Source organism: Notechis scutatus, chromosome 1 (assembly GCF_049901735.1).
Source record: "Notechis scutatus isolate UNSWTSFEM ecotype Mainland chromosome 1, rNotScu1.2, whole genome shotgun sequence".
NCBI lineage: Eukaryota > Metazoa > Chordata > Lepidosauria > Squamata > Elapidae > Notechis > Notechis scutatus.
This window is the reverse complement of record NC_142009.1, coordinates 300870906-300889833: the sequence shown is the minus strand read 5'-3', so window position 1 is coordinate 300889833 and position 18928 is coordinate 300870906. Positions and strand designations below refer to the sequence as shown.

The 18928-nt window shown below is 36.0% G+C and overlaps 1 protein-coding gene across 3 annotated transcripts in view; it reads right to left on the bottom strand.

The window, feature by feature from the left end:
- The window catches only part of SLC24A4 (solute carrier family 24 member 4), a 128965-nt gene that overhangs the window by 8648 nt on the left and 101389 nt on the right, over positions 1–18928 (bottom strand). For 2 of the 3 annotated variants that reach the window (XM_026679206.2, XM_087952085.1), the window contains exons 11-16: positions 15186–15355; positions 14095–14230; positions 8220–8386; positions 6463–6577; positions 2154–2266; positions 1008–1073 (exon numbers count right to left, since the gene is read on the bottom strand). In XM_026679206.2, coding sequence (XP_026534991.1) covers positions 1008–1073; positions 2154–2266; positions 6463–6577; positions 8220–8386; positions 14095–14230; positions 15186–15355 — 767 coding nt within the window. The remainder of the gene's footprint in view (positions 1–1007; positions 1074–2153; positions 2267–6462; positions 6578–8219; positions 8387–14094; positions 14231–15185; positions 15356–18928) is intronic. The other variant, XM_087952084.1, reaches the window with a different exon arrangement.

The following is an 18928-nucleotide window of genomic DNA, read 5'->3' as shown; positions in this document are numbered from 1 at the left end:
TCAAATGAGAATTTTAGAAATAATTCAAGGAAACTAATTTCCATGACCTTTACAACTAGAGAAACTCTAAATCCTATAATACAAAATATTTGTGGAAGAATTATTAGAAAATATATAGAGGGAAACAAGTGTTTTATGATTCATATACTTAAATTGATATTTTTAATTAGGTGACAGTCCAGCATGTTGCTTTAAGTGTTGTACAAATATCAAGAAATAAGTCTCTTGGGATGCTTCATAGATTTCAATTAAGAGTTAGTATAAAAAATTGCTAAGCTACCTGAACTGTCTAACTGTTGTATTATACCTGTATCTAGCTTCACTGTATCATCTGACTCTATTTTTTTAATTCATCAAACTTTAATTTTATTCCATCCTTTTCCCCACTTCATATGTTTTATGAGTTCTTCTCTGTATACATATTGGACCTCAGTTTAGAGTACACAACAGCCCCATTTACTATATGTTAAGCAGAGGATGTGACACTTTCTGGTGAGAGAGAAGTTCCCTGAGGATTGGCTCCAGCACAAGTCCAAAAGCTTAGAAGAGTAAACCTCTGGTCTCAGTGACTGACCCAGATTGGATCCTGAGGATGTGATTGCTAAAAGTTGTCTGGTAAATCCAGGAAATCCAGAAATTCTAGCACCATTTATGTCACTTAAGTATTTTCTCAAATGACATAAATTCAGGTTCAACAGACAACATAACACCTGGATGTACTGTTAAACCAAGGTTTTATTTTATACAAGCTTTTTAATGTACATATTTTTGCAAATTTTACAGCAATTCATTTTTCCAATCAAAGCTATAAATTATTTTTACAAATGTAAGTTTCTTAATAGTACAACTAATTTGTAAAGTCTGTTAAATGTATATGTTGACTAAATAATAGTTACATTTTGCATGGCAAATATAAGTTTACTATTAAATAAGTTTTACCTCATCTCTAGATGTGTGATATTAATATGATTGGGTGCAGAAATAAATTAATTCATCAGTACACTTACAGTAAGGGCTACAGACCCCAGGAGAAGCACAACAGAATAAAGTAGTCCTTTGCTGTTTATCTTAACCTATGAAAATCAGAAAAGACAGGTTTAAAATACTTGCCATATCTCAAGAATACAGTCACTAGAAAATATAAGATAGAGGATGTAAAAACAATATACTCATGATTTCATCTCCAATTAAGTCAACAGGCAATGTCTGTTGAACAGAAGGAAACAGATTTAATCTTGCAAAATAGGTTTACTTCAGAGGGAAGATCCATTCAGGAATCCAAAATGCAAAGGAAAAAACAGTTGAACCTTTTTGAAGGGGGCACATTGGTTATGATAATGACAACATTAGAGACAACAATATTAGTCAAAGGTAAAGAATTATATTGAACATCTAATGGCAGTTGGAGAAGCCTTAAGACGCACAAGAAACAATTAAGAAATTTCATGAGAAATTGGTTCCTACTGGAGGCTCTGGAGAAATTCAGCAACAGAGTGGTCAATGTCTGGAATACTTTCTTCCCCAAACCCCAAAAACTTTAACCTTAGACTGTCTACTATTGACCTCACCCCTTTCCTAAGAGGTCTGTAGGGGGCATGCATAAGCGCACCAAAGTGCCTACTGTCCCTGTCCTATTGTTTCTTTTATTTTTCTTATATGTACTCATTTCTTGTATTCATAACTATGTTTATCCTTATACCTATTATCTTGTAAGTGATTGACAAATCAAATAAATAAAAATAAATAAATAAAAGATACAACACATTGCAGAGACCTCTGTGTACTATACATGCTTCTAAGATATTTTGTCATCTTACTACAGGACCAGCTGTAACCCTGGCCAAAAAAAGAGATATGCAGTTTGGAAAAATAGTTTTATGGAATTTTTGCATAGAGATTTGTGTAAAGATATTTAGGGTAGCTTTTCTGAACCTTGGCACAATTCCAATATGGTCTTACTTCAAATTCCAGCATCATTGGCCTTCATGGCCAAAGTCTCGTTGAGTACACTGAGAGCTCTTGTCCCAGCTCACAATGCACCTACAGGTAATCAAGCTGGGGAAAGTTGCTTTCAACTAAGCCATACCAAAATAACTATTCGTATTTTCTGTGACAAAAACTTTGAACAGATTTATTTACATCTGGATACATACGTATGAGCCATAATGAACTGCCATAGTCTGTAAACCCCATGGAACTCCAAGCCCCACAAGAATGTCAAACACGTTGCTTCCAATCGTATTGGACACTGCCATGTCACCTAATCCTGAAAAATAAACATTTCACAATTCAAAGCCATTTTGATTTGCACAATGATTTCTTTACAACAAGCATTTAGCAGGGAGGATAAGCTTTTCTCCTCTACCAAAAGGCCTCATCTAGAGGTAATGAATGTAAACTGTAATAGACCATAATAAATTGGCCAGGATTCCCTACAATAATTCTTCACAGAATTATTAATTAATTAAGTAATTCTTCGTCAATTGTTTTTAATTGAGGGAGAGAAAAGGCAAGTTAGGTATACTGTAGTTTACAGTATATACCTAACCAATTTACAGTATATACCTAACTGTAAACGGGCTTAAAACCAAATAATGTTGTAATCCTGAGACACTCAAAGTGTTGACTCCAGAAGAAGGTCACATACTATATTTGGAATCTCAAATTTTAACTCAATAAAATTAGTTCTGTTGAGCAGAGTACAAGGGGCCTCTTCCAACATTATGGAATTCTGTGTGGATTCCCACATAAAGCAATACACCCCTTTCAATGTAATGATCCTATGAATTCCAATAATTTCTATGGGGAATTATTATTTTTTGCAAATATCAAATTTGACCGTTTATTGATAAAGCATCAATACAGACTCATTAAAAATGGATAAAATCTAGTCTATTTTGACTGGAATAGCAAGTTGATGAAAGCATAAAACAGAGATTCCTGATTAATGGAAGGCAGATCCTAAGCTTATTTTTACTTAAATATTTTTGTTTAAGCATCTGAGTTTTAATCAATTAAATCTACACAAGATTAATGCTAGTGAAATAGTGAAACCTTTTGATTATATTTTACACACGTGTATATTTAAAGTAAGCAATATTTTAAAAGAAGCATATATAAGAGAAGAGAGAATGGTGTTTTAAATTGGTGTTTATGATCCAAACTTTACTTATGAATTTGCATTACAAATAATAGATACAGAATAAAATATTGAAAAGGCTAGCACCCCTTTATAAAAGGTGTACTAACACCTTTCTCTCTTGGAGATGTGTATCAATATATTTATCTCCAAAGTATTTGAGGTAGATTTTAGTCAGTCCAAAGAATTGTAAATAGATTAGTTATGCTTTTCTTTTTTATTATTAGAAAAAAATTATTTGGGTTTTCACAAAACATAATGCAAGTAAAATTTCTTTTTTTTGAGAATAGCATGGTCCTGGGTTATCACTTCTCCATACAGACACAAATTCAATTTCATATTTATCTTTGTGTTCTATTCTATATCTTATTACTATTTTAACATTTTCTCTATAATTTTTCCCTTCCCTTAGTTTTCTCAATCTTTTAATTATCTCACTCCTTTCTAAATTCAATTATATATATATATCTTTTTCTAAGTTTCAATACCTTTCTAGTCATCATATTTATACTTTTGTCTGTCCTGTTTCAATTTCATATTTTCTTTTCTCATTAAACAAAATTTTTCGCTGTAGTTACTAATTGGAATATGACACCTTTTTGTATCTTTTAATTTTTATCCATTCAGCTCTTATTTAAACTTCAATTTATGTCTTTACAATTATAACATTCAATATAATACATAACTTCCAGTTGAATTCTGCTTGGTACATTCTTAAAATACGCACTAAGTTTTTAAAGAGAAAATATATATATAACAATAATAAATAAAATACTTATTCTATTCCAATTCAGCTCTATCATTAATGTTAGTTATAATCTTTGACATCTTTAACATTTCTTTTCAATAGGATATAATACTCCTAGGAACACTTATAATATTTCCATAATTTTTCCATATTTCTTTCATATTCCTCTTCACTTAAATTTTTATAACACATTTATAATAATTAAAATGTTCCCCTCCTTTCCTAATTTCATTCTCTCATTCTCTTTATTTCATTTATTTATTAAACATTCCATTATATTACAATGAGTATTTTATCTATCATTTTAATCACACTTGTTTCATATTTTCAAAGTTCATTTCTATTTCTAATATAACAATACTATCTTATGTACCCTTGCAGAATCCCCCTTTCAATTAAGTTTTCACCCATTATCTCTGTGTCTTGTACATTTTCCCCCGGTTTCCTTATGTCCTGTTTCTGTCCTTTATAATTTCTTTTCCTTTCCCTCTTCTTCTCCCTTCCCTTTTTGACCACTTCTCTCTCGAATTCTGATTCTCTCTTCTGTAATCCTCTCTTCTGTTTCTTCCTAATATTGTAATTACTTTTCAAACTATTCTTTTTTTTGAGTTGTTTTTTCAGATCTTAAATTTTTCACTCTCTTTCCCCCCTTCCCTTTCTTTTCCCCACATAGAAATACTTGGTCATTGAAGATGGCTTCTTCTTTGTCCCAATCTTCTTGTTTTACAGGCGTTTCTTGTTGTTTCTCATAGTTCAGGATCTCCATTTCTAAAAATTGAAATACGAAGCCAAAAGAACCTCTTCCTTCTTGTGCATCTTCTTTCTGTTTCTTAAGTTCCATTCTCAATCCTTCCAAGAGTGATACCATTTTAAAAACTTTTAAACAACCACCCGATTAATTTTAGTCCTTTAAATCCAATAGCCAAAAATCCAAAAATCACCAAGTAATCCAAATAATCCAAAGCTGTTTCTTCTTGCTTCTTTTTTCCACTTTCTCTTCCTGGGGTGCGCTTATCTTGTTACAAAGTTTCAATTAAAATGTATCTTTTAGTAATCTTGTTAAAGTTTCACTGTTAATTCCTTTCACTTCCAGGTGGTCGCCTCCATTTTTCCAGATCCCACCCTTTTGGTTTTTTCCTTCTTTTAAAAGTTTTTGAGAATCCAAAAATCTTTATTATCCCTTTGACATTTTATTTTCAGCTTAAATACCTGTTAATGTCAAAGTGGATTTTTGCCAGTTTCTTGCTTAAATCTCTTAGTTGTCAATATAGAAGAAAAGAAAAAAAACCAAATCCTTTCCCTTCCCTCTCTCATTCGCTGCTTCAAAATCTTCTTTGGGAACAATGTTGTTCTTTATAATTCAAATTCCAGGGTACCTTGTATTGTTGTTTTTCCAGTTCGACACGGTCAGCCAAAAACTTTCTCTTCTTATCTTCCTCCTGCACATTCTTTTCTGGTCAGGTTCTTCTTTGAGGTGGCCATTTCTGACCACTGCTGCAACTGCCTTCGGGAAAGGGAGTAAGGCCACCTGGGGAGGAGAGATGCAACTCTCCTTGACCCTGCTGGCAGTCTCCCCACTCTTCACCACCTCTACAGGGTGGCTTAGCCCTGAAACCAGCTGGCTTGGGGTGCTCCAGCGGTGAGCACAGATCGAAACTGCACACAATCGCAGATTTCGGTCTGTCGCCAAAGAAGCTCAAACCGGAAGTCAGATTAGTTATGCTTTTCGATGGATTTGAATGGGATAATGGTTCATTGCATCTGGATCCCCCCAAAAGTCTTTTATCAAAAGGCAAGTGGACTTCCTTTGTTTTTCCTTGAAGACGTTTCACTTCTCATCCAAGAAGCTTCTTCAGTTCTGAACTTCTCACTTCAGAACAGAAGAAACTTCTTGGATGAGAAGCGAGATGTCTTCATGGGAAAGAAAGTTCAGAAAAAGCCCCTTTGGGACAACCATAACCTGGATGACTGAGAAATCTTCATAGACATGCCTCTGGAGTAGTGACTTAATTAACTGATTCAACTTTCATTCCTATTTAGACACACATCACTTATTACACTGAAATCATCTGTTCATTTCCCATAATATTACATTTTCCCCCAAACACAGCCTAGTCTTCAGTTTTGTCATCTGTTTGTAATTTTTAAAAAAGTGTAAAAAAATGTCATGAATTTTTAGGCTCACACTTTCATTTAGACTGTTTTATGCATTTCGAAAGCACAAAACTGTATAGTGTTTTGTAAGCAATTTCCTCCTACACAGTATTTTCTCTTATATCTCTTAACGCATACATATTTTGTATGCAGGTTTTGCGATCAATTTTGTACACATTTTAATCAGAGGACTGTAATTTAAATTTAAGAACATTACAAAAACTGAAGGATGCCGACATTAATTTAGGCAATTCAATTTAGGTATTTAATTTAGGCAATTCAAATTACATTAGCCTGTATTGAAAAACCTGAATGAAATGAAGGTGATCTCAGCCCCATCTCTACATCAGTAATGTAAGAGTTCTACTTACTGATGTAGCAAACAAGCACAGCATTTATCTGAAATCAGTGCAGGCCTTACCTTGTCTTGCTACTATTAAACTGGCCATGCAGTCTGGTACACTTGTCCCTGCAGCTAGGAAAGTAATGCCCATGATAACATCTGGAATCCCTAGAGTGTAACCAATCACTGTTACCTGTGCAACAAAGGAAAACAAGTTGTTGTAAACAATAAGAGCATTCTGACTCTTAGATCTTCTTTAACTGCTTGAGCAAGTGGGTGTTAAAATGAAACAATCGAACAAACCCAAGAATTTATAATGCTACAACAAATTAGCAGCCATAAACTGACTATGTAGAACATATTCCTAAATCTAACATCTTCCCAAAGCTAACATCTGCTATACATGTTGAATTTCCACTTATACTTGCAAAGGTCATGCCTGCTAGTTGTGACAGCAACTCTAGGACAATATCTTGAGGATACCTCACTACAGAAGTCCAATCCTAGGACACAGTAAAAATGTTTTGCAGCTTCTAGAGATAACCTGTTTTGTATATGTATTGATGTGCTGTCTAGATTACCATCTTGTAATTGTCACGTAATTCTTTTTTTTACATACATTTTATTACATTTATATTTATGTATTTTTATGTTTGTTATATTGGGAGCTGCCCAGAATCAGTTGGAATCAAGCAGCATCAAAATCAAATCAATAATCAAAACTGAGGAGAAAAAAGTTGGTTTTTTTTCTTTCTTGTTTCATTTTTCTTTTACATTGTACAATGAATGTGCATATTAGGAATGCAGAAACTATGCACAATCATAATCTTTACTTAGTTATGTCTAAACTGGTTCCGCTGGAATTTCAAAATGTCAAACTATTTATCTTCAAGGAATATTTTTTTCCTCCATGAAGCAGAAATTTAAAGAAAGCATAGAAATTAATATACATGGGTAAGACTAGTAACATTTGAGATCAAGTCTACACTTTGTCATGCAGTTCACAGGGTTCACGATAGATTAATCCCACTATTACGTCCAAAATTACCTCACGGGATTTACTGCTTTACTTGAGGATTAAAAAAGCAAGAAACATTCATATATTCTGTCCTGTGTTGCTTGGATTAAACTAGGATCAATGAATTGTTACTAACTGAGATTAATAGTACATAGTTTTCTGGACAAGATGTTCCATGTCTGGACTCCAATTCTAAGAATTCCTAACAGCATTAGCAATAACTGTTTGGGCTTTTCTAGAATTTACAGATCTAGCATATCTAAAGGATACCAGATTGAGATTAAGATTGGATTAAAAGTCAAATAGTAATCCAATGAATAATCACACCATCTTCAACTTTGAGAAAAGAAGGATCTCCACCTGGCCTTAGCTGAAATCCAAATGTGGGACTATGATGCAAGGTTTATTTTTCCTAGTTATTGAAAAAGATGCCATACAAGTCAATGTCAGCCTTTGTGAGTTGATTAACAGGTTGCCTTAACAGGCTCCAGAAAGCTAGCTGTATTGGAGGACAAGACCTGGCATTTTCCAGTAGTATAAAGATTTGCTAGGTATGTTTAAAAAAAAATGAAGGAACAAAGGATGAGAAAAAAGTAAAAAAAAGGAGGAGGTGAGGTTTCAAGTATCACAATGATTCCTTCAATAAAAGACATATTTGAATATTCATATTGCACACATCAAACATTTGTTTTGCTTTCTTTCAGTTAGATTCAAATAGTAATGTTCTTCATTATTATTGCCTTTGTTTTCTACCTAACATCATTAAAAATGTTATCTGAATCAAACCCCCCCCCCCCATATCTTTGCAATTACTCACCATCCACACCATAAAATAAGAAAACAAAGCGATCCATAATGTGGAAAAGACAAACGTCACCATGAAAAATTTTTCCCAGCGTGGCTTGCTACAGTTTGGGATGGTGAAAAAGAGGAGAACTATCAGTGGCCAGCTCAGGAACCATTTGACTTTTTCCATTTTTCCAACTGGAGAGCAAAAGGAAAGAAAAGGGAACCTGTTTGTTGATGTGCATTGCTGTACTGTTATATACTAGAGGTGTTTTGAAGGAAATAAAGCCAATATCACAGTTGTGTATTTTAGTAGAGAGGGAAGGCTTTGATATCCAGAAAAGTGTAGATTTCAATCCTTTTTTTTTCTTAAATCACAATTCTTAAATTATTATGGTTAGTCACACAATATGATTAAAATAAATGGTTGGTCATTCAGTCAACCAGATGTTTAGATTGGATTTGGCATTTTATTATATTATTATTATTACTACTACTATTATTATTATTACTACTGCTGCTGCTACCATTATTACAGAAAAATTACTCAACATTGCTAAATACTCTCTGCCCTAACAAGCAGGATAATCTTCCTAAGAAAATGAAGAGACTTGTCCAGGCAATCACTAGGAATCAAAACTGACCTGAAGACACCAAACAAAAAAAAAAACCCACAGATATTTTAAAAAACTTTGTATTTAAGCCATTTAATAGCCACACTGAAGCTTTTTGGAAGAACGTGAGAATACACTTTTTGGAAAGTGTTGAGGTAATTCCCCGTCAGGAGAATGAGTGCATACAGGGAGACATATTTGACAGTAGTGTTTGAATAATACACATACAGCATACAGATACACTGTACAGTAAATGTAGGGTTTTACTTTCAATAAAGGTTTAAGCAAAGTTCAAAATGGGCAGTCCAAAGTCATTCACAGGTTAAATCAGTCAGTTTTCAATCCAGGGATAATCCAGTAACAAAGTCCAGTGTCAAAAACAGTTCAGTATCAGACTTACATCAAATCCAGAAATAGCAGTCAATTAGGAAAAATGGCAATACTCTCCAACAGAAGGAAACAGAAACTTACTCACACTCTCTTCTGAGACTAAGGCTAAACAACCCAGGCTCCATCTTATGGCCGTTTGAGAAACCACACCTAATTGCAGTTTTGCATTTTCTTAAAGATACAGTTTTAAAATGTTTATCCTGGTTTATATATTTCTAACCCAAATAGCTATTAGGTGACTCATATTCCTAACAGAAAAGCAAAGGGAAAAATAATAATTATAATTGTGATGTAGTTGCAATTTCAAAGGAAAAGAGTGTCACAGTTTGGAGTGATATAGAAAAAGGATTCTTTTTTTCAACAAATGGTCCTAGGAAGAGGGAAACCTTTTCCAAGAGACTTGCCAATTGAAGACATAATATCTGACTAGAAGAGGCAGTCCTTTAAAAAAGCAAGACCTTCTTTTGTATGTTAAAGGGTATTTAGGATGTTAAAGAATAAAACCAGTAAGTATTCTAAACTGAGACTAGGAAATAAGCAACAACCAATGAAAAACTTTCATTGTGGGATTGATGGGATTTTGATATAATCTGCATCGTGAAGTTTTTGCAGGCTCTTCAAAGGCAAAGTGAAACCATGTAATTAATGAACAAACATATCTCCCTACTGGTTAACTTCACACATAGACTGAGGTCCTTTTTCAAGAAATGCTTCAATTTGCCATTGTTTTGGGAGTAGCATTGCTCTGATAGTACTCCACAAAGCAAAGTTGTTGTATTCTATTTGCCTCCTCTGGCACTGTCAGCTGTTTAACAGAAACTGTTACGTATACACACTGTATGCGCAAATACTTCTTCTAACTAATGGAAGAGTCCCAAAGCATTGGCAGGAAATATTTCAACAAGGCAAATAGGATAAGAAAGATAAGGTTGACCACAGGAGAAAAAAGCCCTCTTCAGGATAAATTGTGACCACTACTTTCTACAATCTCTACTGTTCAGTTCTTCTTCCCCAGCTTGTGCATTTATATTAACTGGATTTTTTTTAATGAAGCAAAATGTTTTCCATCACTAAAAACAACCATAATACAGAGTTAAAATAAGAGAAAATGAATAATAGATGGTTCTCATTCAGGAAAGAAACATTGGGGCAATCTTCATTATACAGCTAAAAGAGTACTCTAATTTACCACCGCATTCCCAGCAATGGTCAACAAGAGACCATGAAATGAGCAGAGAATGGTTTCCAGGCTAGATAGCCATTACTGCACTTAGATTTGTCTAAATTGACATAAATTGAATCTAAAAGGAAATACAGAAAATATAAGATCACAATGGCCTTGGCAAAAGTAAGCTGATGGTTCTCTTTATATCTTTCCTAACATCAATGTGCTTCTGCCAAGGAATGTAGCTTACTCACTAATTCTACGTATAATCTGAAACTTTAGTACCTACTGTACCTATGATCAATTTTCCAAGCTGTCATTTCTAACTCTAACAGTATTTTATAAATCAATAGCTAGACCAAAATTATCCAGAAAGCAGACTGGAGTCACTTTCTAACAAACAGAAATGTCCTAGAAAATGTTCTCATGTTCTCTTCAAATTCCTGACTGTTCCTAACACTTTCTAAAATGTTCAAATCAAGCATTGCAAAAGAAATGGTGTTTACAACAATGCCATATGAATGTTTTCTCCATGTTAACTTGTTCTAGTTAGTCAACAGATTCTTCACTGTCCAATTTAGGGATGGGAATGATTGCTTTAAAAAGTCAGTAGTATCCTGAGGATTCAGTTCTACTTTTCACAGACATGAAGCATTTACATACAAGCCTTTAAACAAAAAACATTTACTTGAGGAAGAACCTATTTTTTCTCTTTCCCAATTGTGCTTTGATCAGAAAATAATGTAACTCTTAATCTATAGCCACAGTATTGTAATAATGTAGATTCCCCAGAAATACACTGCTCAAAAAAATAAAGGGAACACAAAAATAAGACATCCTAGATCTGAATGAATGAAATATTCTTATTAAATACTTTGTTCATTACATAATTGAATGCGCTGACAACAAAATCACACAAAAATTAGCAATGGAAATCAAATTTAGCAACCCATGGAGGTCTGGATTTGGAGTTACACTCAAAATTAAAGTGGGAAAAAAACACTACAGGCTGATCCAATTTTGATGTAATGTCCTTAAAACAAGTCAAAATGAGGCTCAGTATTGTGTGTGGCCTCCACGTCCTGTATGACCTCCCTACAACGCTTGGGCATGCTCCTGATGAGGTGGCGGATGTTCTCCTGAGGGATTTCCTCCCACACCTGGACTAAAGCATCCCCCAACTCCTTGACAGTCTGTGGTGCAACGTGGCGTTGGTGGATGGAGCGAGACATGATGTCCCAGAAGTGCTCAATTGGATTCAGGTCTGGGGAACAGGCAGGCCAGTCCATAGCATCAATGCCTTTGTCTTCCAGGAACTGCTGACACACTCCAGCCACATGAGGTCTAGCATTGTTGTGCATTAGGAGGAACCCAGGGCCAACCGCACCAGCATATGGTCTCACAAGGGGTCTGAGGATCTCATCTCAGTACCTAATGGCAGTCAGGCTACCTCTGGTGAGCACATGGAGCGCTGTGCGGCCCCCTAAAGAAATGCCACTCCACACCATTACTGACCCACTGCCAAACCAGTCATACTGGAGGATGTTGCAGGCAGCAGACCGTTCTCCACAGCATCTCCAGACCCTGTCACATCTGTCACATGTGCTCAGTGTGAACCTGCTTTCATCTGTGAAGAGCACAGGGCGCCAGTGGCGAATTTGCCAATTTTGGTGTTCTCTGGCAAATGCCAAACATCCTGCACGGTGTTGGGCTGTAAGCACAACCCCCACCTGTGGATGTCGGGCCCTCATACCACCCTCATGGAGTCTGCTTCTGACCGTTTGAGCAGCCACATGCACCTTTGTGGCCCGCTGGAGGTGATTTTGCAGGGCTCTGGCAGTGCTCCTCCTGTCCCTCCTTGCACAAAGGTGGAGGTAGCGGTCCTGATGCTGGGTTGTTGGCCTCCTCCACGTCTCCTGATGTACTGGCCTGTCTCCTGGTAGCGCCTCCATGCTCTGGACACTACGCTGACAGACACAGCAAACCTTCTTGCCACAGCTTGCATTGATGTGCCATCCTGGATGAGCTGTACTACCTGAGCCACTTGTGTGGGCTGTAGACTCCGTCTCATGCTATCACTAGAGTGAAAGCACCGCCAGCATTCAAAAGTGACCAAACCATCAGCCAGAAAGCATAGGAACTGAGAAGTGGTCTGTGGTCACCACCTGCAGAACCACTCCTTTATTGGGGATGTCTTGCTAACTGCCTATGCTTTCCACCTGTTGTCTATTCCATCTGCACAACAGCATGTGCAATTGATTGTCAATCAGTGTTGCTACCTAAGTGGACAGTTTCATTTCACAGAAGTGTGATTGACTTGGAGTTACATTGTGTTCTTTAAGTGTTCCTTTTATTTTTTTGAGCAGTGTATATCTCTTTATGTTCAGTATGTAGTATTTGATATAATATCAGATCATCAAATCAGTTACTTTGTATTCAAATTGTATGCATTTTTATGCAGTCTGGAAGCTTTTCAATAACTGCCTTGCAAACTTTGAGAAATGCACATTCCAAAGATTGGCTTTGTTTCTAAAACATTCTTAACCATATCCAATTGCCTGGATCAAGGGTGCATAAATTAAGGACTCCTGGTTGCAAGCAGCCTCTCAAAATCCTGGCTGCAGCCTCCACACAATTTCGCCATTCTTTATGTTCCCACCAAATTAAAATGTCTATTCTGGCAGAACAAAATTGTTGAATGTATGGGAAATAACTTTCTGAAGTCCATTAAATCAAAACAGCCACTTATCTAGCCTCTTTCCCAAACCTATATTCTATTATAGCCTAAAGTTTAACAGTTGCTCTTGAATGTTGCCAGTAAAAAAAAAAAAATCAAAAGTAAGATAATAAAGTAATATTTTTAAAAATGCTGAACATCAAATAAAAATATGCTAGCAATATAAACCAGCAGCTATGTTCATAATTTAGTCTACTACACTTTCTGAAAAGAGCAAGACAGAGAAAAAAATGAAATTTCTTCCATTTCAAGGATTCTAAACAAATTGTGGGGGAAATGGAATGAAATAAGAGCCAGATACCCACGAAGCAATTTGCCAAAATTATGTATCGATCGAGGACCGAACATCAACCAAAATTGCAGTTTGATTTTGAATGTTGCTAGCAATTATCATACTTTCAACCTTAAAGTGCTGCATAATGCTTGCCTTTTTTTTCCTGCCACTACACTGCAGTGATTTATTTTGGGAGGTTATATACCATTTTATAGCTAGAGGTTACACTGGCTCAAAACATCTCAAAACAGTCCATACATCTGAATGTTGCTGAGGTTTAGAAACACTGTTCTAGAAGACCTAAGAAATGATTCCACAGATCATTCCCAAAGATGCTTTTTCAAAAGGCAAGTGGACTTTTTCTGTTTTATCTCCCTTGCAGTCAACTAGTAATTAAATTTTTCCATTTTCCACCATTCATTCAGAACTGAAGAAGCTTCTTAGATGAGAAGCGAGACATCTTCAACGAAAAACAAAGAAAGTCCAATTGCCTTTTGAAAAAGCACTTTTGGGACAACCATGATCTGGTTTACTGAGAATCTCCATAGATATTCCAGTGTTTTTAAACTTGTCAACTTTCAGATTTGTAGACTTCAGCTCCCAGAATTCCCAACCCTAATGGGGGAAAAATGGCACTCTTTTTTGAAGCCCTATTTCTTTGGCAGAGTTTTCCTGGAGAAATTTCTTGCTTTCTTGTTTATTCCATATCGTGCCTTGAATATTTACCTGGTGGTGAAAATGGAGACAGGGCAATGTGTTCTGCTTCCTCTTGGTTGTCAGCATGGATGGCCCCGTTTTCAATATTCTCATGTCTTCCATTCTGAATCAACTGGCCATTGGAAGAATGAATTAGACGCTGACGCTAAAATGTACAGAAAAAAGCCCAATGACTTTAAGAGCATTCTGCTCTTTAAACAGATGTTACCTGGGCTTTTAAATTCTAAGAAGCAAATATTCTTAATTATTATTATTTGTTATTAGCCTACGACATTGTTACATTAGCCAGGAGACTACACTGCAATTGCAAAGTAGTAGTTTAACTGCCAAGTTGCAGGAAGAACCGCATACAAGCTTTCTTGTAGGAAACGATTGTGCGTGTCCCATGGTGCACCACACCAGAAAGGACAAGTGGTTCTTCCTGCAACATCACCCAGAGGTCTTCTCCCTCCACTAGAGCTGCCTTGCAAAAGAGTGACATAGCCAGGAAGGCTCAGAGGGCAGGGATATGACTGCCTGAATGGAGAACCAGCTCATCCCCCCCCCATCAAAGTGGTACCTATTTTATCTACTCGCACAAAACATGTTTTTGAACTCTTAGGTTGACAGAAGTTGAAGCGAGTGATGGGAGTTCATCTTGACTCACAGCACTAGGACTTGAACTGCTGGAGTAGAAACTATTCTAGTGTCAGCCACTCCTGTGTATTTTAATGGTAAGACCTTTTGGTAAGTCCTTACCTTTGAAAAAAAATCTCCCATCAACCAGCATGAGGATTTATTTCTCTTTTTTATAGCTTCAATTTATACATTGAAATTTTCAATACATTTTATTGAAATTTATGTAATTTGAATTTTATTCACTTGACTTTAATTTTTAGTTCAATTGTAATATAATTCAATTATAAATATAATTTATGAAATATTTCAATATGTAAATTGAAATATAAATACATCTCATTATTTGAGAGTTCTGAATGTCTTACACTATCTATTAATTACTTTAAGAATAGAACATAGTAAGAATTAAATGAATAGGACTCATAAAAAGTAATTGACTAAGCTGGTCAACATTTTAATTATTTTCTCCACTCTGGACTCACCTCATTAATAATTAACCTGCTTGCCATCCGTAGTCTGGTTCTTGGTCCAAATTTATTGGTAATCATTATTCGCAAGCCAGCTTCAGGGAAACGGTATTTTGGAGGACTGGAACAAATAATCTCATCGACCATCACCACAGAATTGCGTCCAGGTTCTTGTGTTCCTTTCACTAGTGACCACAATGCCAATTAATAATTCTAATTTTCTCTACTTTTTCCCACATTTGTTTATAATGCTCTTTTGGAGTAATTCAGAGGGCATTAACCTGACACTTCAAAAAAAAAATTCAATTTCTCATCTGTAGTCAAAATAGGATGCATGTCAAATAGGACTTTTCACTATATTTGCCCATTTATTTTCAGAAAATATGTTGGCTTTGTGAGGAAATAAACTTTTCCTCTTAGACCGTGATCCTCACTCTTGAATCCTCTTGCTTTATATTTCAAGAGTAATATTATTACTGATTATATCTCTCTATATATACATATTATGACTATATACTTACTCTATGCTGGCTATATAGCAGCTACGCAGTTCCCTTAAATTCCTTAAAATGTAACGTTTCTTCCTGATAATCAAATAAGCAGGTTCATTATCCACATTTTCTTAAGAATCAAATATTTAAACTTTCAGGTTATATTTAAAAGAAAACGGTCTGTTCTTATGTATCTATTTAAAGATAAGTAGGGTAAAGCCTGATTAGTACTTGGAAGAAGATACCCCCCCCCCACACACCAAAAAAAAACCAACCTAGAAAGAAGACAATAGAAACTACTTCCTTATTTCTGCCCAGAAAACTACTTGATACTATACTGACTTCTGTTCTAGGCCAAGAGATGTAACATGCAGTTGTAAGTATTAGTAAAAGGAAGTAACAATCAATGCACGAAAACGAACAAATGCTACCAGCTAGAAATAGCAAGCACAGTAAGGCTGAGCAGACAGGAGACGTATGTGTTAGAATACACACTGTAATACACAATCGATTTATTTATGTTAAGAAGGAAATAATTAGTTTGTTAAAACTAACCAACCATTAGTACATAATATTCAATTTGAAGGCATGAAAATCCAAGGAAAACATTCATTCAAGCCACACAATTAAAGACGATTCTCCAGAAAAATCTCACACATGACAACTGCAGGGCTGTGATTTCAAAAGAAAAAAAGACAGAAAAGGTAATCGAGGAAAAAACATTATTATTTTCTTTTGGGCTATGCAGTAATGATGAGAACAATGTTTTCCACACATTCACCATGGCTGAATTCTGATGGCAGGTTCCTGCTCTTGCAATGAGATTCAGGCTGGACAAGTAAGCAAGGAAGATTCCAGAAGATCACATTCACTTTTGGCTGTGTATAATGAATTAACTAGTTCACAGTTGCAGGCTAACGAACATGAAGAAATGGGACTTTAGCAGCCTGAGGATGAAAAATCTGTGAGCTGTTGTGGGCAGACTGTCCACTATATAAGCCATTACATAATTGCTAGTATAGTAAGAAACAGGATTTCACTTTCCCATTTCCCCAGCTCACACTTAAGCAGTGCCTTTGGAATGATGGTACTGATACTATGATTTGTAAACAAATTGATATTTGTACAGGAAAAGATTAGTATATGCAGGGGTCAAAAAGCATTTTTGGCCAGCCTCTTTTGGTTGGTTAACAATGATACCTGCCTTTAAAAAGATGCTCGATGGTTGGAAATGACATCTACCCATTTATATACAGAAACAGGTATTACAATTATGGAAACATTCCAAAAAGACGTATAGTTTTGCTTTAATAATTATACAATGGCTTTTGACTGTGTATAATATGACAGTGGATAAATCACTGTGGATAAAACATGCGTTTACTGGACAAATTAATCAGCCTACTGAAGAAGCCGCAGTTCCAATGAATCATGGGACAATGAAATTCAAAATTGGAAGAGGACTATATTTTATTTATTTAACTTATCTGCAGAATATATCTTGAAAAATGCTGAATTAGAAGACAAATATTTGCTAAGTGGGAGAAGGCAAGAGACAGCAAGAATATTAATCTCTATAGATGACTTGTTGTAGGCACTTATAAGAAAATATATTAAAATTGCTGGAGAAACATCAACAACTTTAATATGCTGATAACACCACTTTGACTGCTGGAAATAAGGAAAACTAAACAGAAATTCACCTTATTGAAAATGGAAAAGAGTGTAAAAAGCTGGTTTTCTTCTCAATATTACAAAAGCCCCTAAGAGTCAGTATACAATGTCAACCTAGTATAAAAAAAGAAATTGCAATAATATATTTTCATTTTCTAGACCACAACATTCACAAGGATACTAGTAGAAACCATGAAATAAGGAGTTGTTTGCTACTTTAAGGAAAGACTATTACAGATATAGAAACATATTAAAATACTCAGATTCTACTCTAAACAACAAAGTTATGTATTACCAAGGCCATGATTTCCCAGTTGCAACATACTGCTATGAAACCTGGAATATCAAAAAAGCTGAATGAAGAAAATAGATATTTTTGAACTATGGGGTAGAGAAAATAGCTGAGAATGCCTGGACTCAAAGAAGAAATAACTCATTACTAGATGATATAGAACAGTGTTTCCCAAACTTTTTCAGTCCACCGCCCCCTTGGTGCTACAAACTCATCCTCGGTGCCCCCCACCCAGGGGTGAGATTCAAATTTCTGTGAGTGTGGCCTAATTTGAGGGTGTGGCTTGCTAGTCATGTGACTGGGTGGGCGTGGCTTGATGGTCACGTGACTGGCTGGCATGGCTTGCTGGCTGGGCATGGCTTGGTCACATGACGGGGTAGGTGTGATTTGGTGGTCATGTGACTGGATGGGCGCGGCCAGGTGACTGGCAAACCAAATACAAGTGGTCCTCACTTAATGTCCGGTTGTTTAGCAAGTGTGCTAATTTATGACTGGCCTCCCCAGAGATACTTGACCCATTTTTGGAGTTTTGACAGCCATGCACACACATACACGTGACACACTCCCTTCTAACCCTGCTGGAGTAGGTCATTGCACTAGAATAGGCAAAGCATCTCTGATTAGATTCTAGCAGTGAATAAAATCTAATCAGAGATGGTTTGCCAATTCTTGTTGATTTGTTTTATTTGTATCTCCTTATTTTATATTGCTGAATTGCATTGACATGTGTGTCCCTTCTTGTGCACAACCCAGAAGCTTTTGTGATTCTTTGCAGCAAAAATTACCGACCTCTGGCTTTCAAACATGCCAACACTGCCGCATTCTAGGTGCCAGCCTCACAGGTCCACCCCATTGAGCCCACTGCATTGGAGGGACCTGCCCAAGCAAGTCAAGTCAATGGGGTGAGCCTGAGAGAGGGAGGGAGGGAGGGAGGGAGGGAGAGGGAGAGAGAGAGAGAGAGAAGGAAGAAAAGAAAGAGAAAAGGGAAAGAAAGAAAAAGGGACAAAGAAAGAGGGGGGGATGGAAGGAAGGGACAGAAAGAAAAAGAAATAAAGAAGGAGGAGGGAGGAGAAAGATAATGAGATATCTATTTTAGTCCAATCACCTGCTCCAGCAGGTTTAGAAGGGTGTGTGTGTGTGTTCTCCTTGTAATTTACCAGTACATTTTGGTTTTGCATTCTTCAGAATTGGCACTGTAATACATTGGGGAAAAGTAATTTTTAGGGTGGAGATCTGGTCCAATGGATCCTGTTTAAAGCCTCAACAAAATGCGAGAGCTTCTTGATAGGCCCTGGAGTACA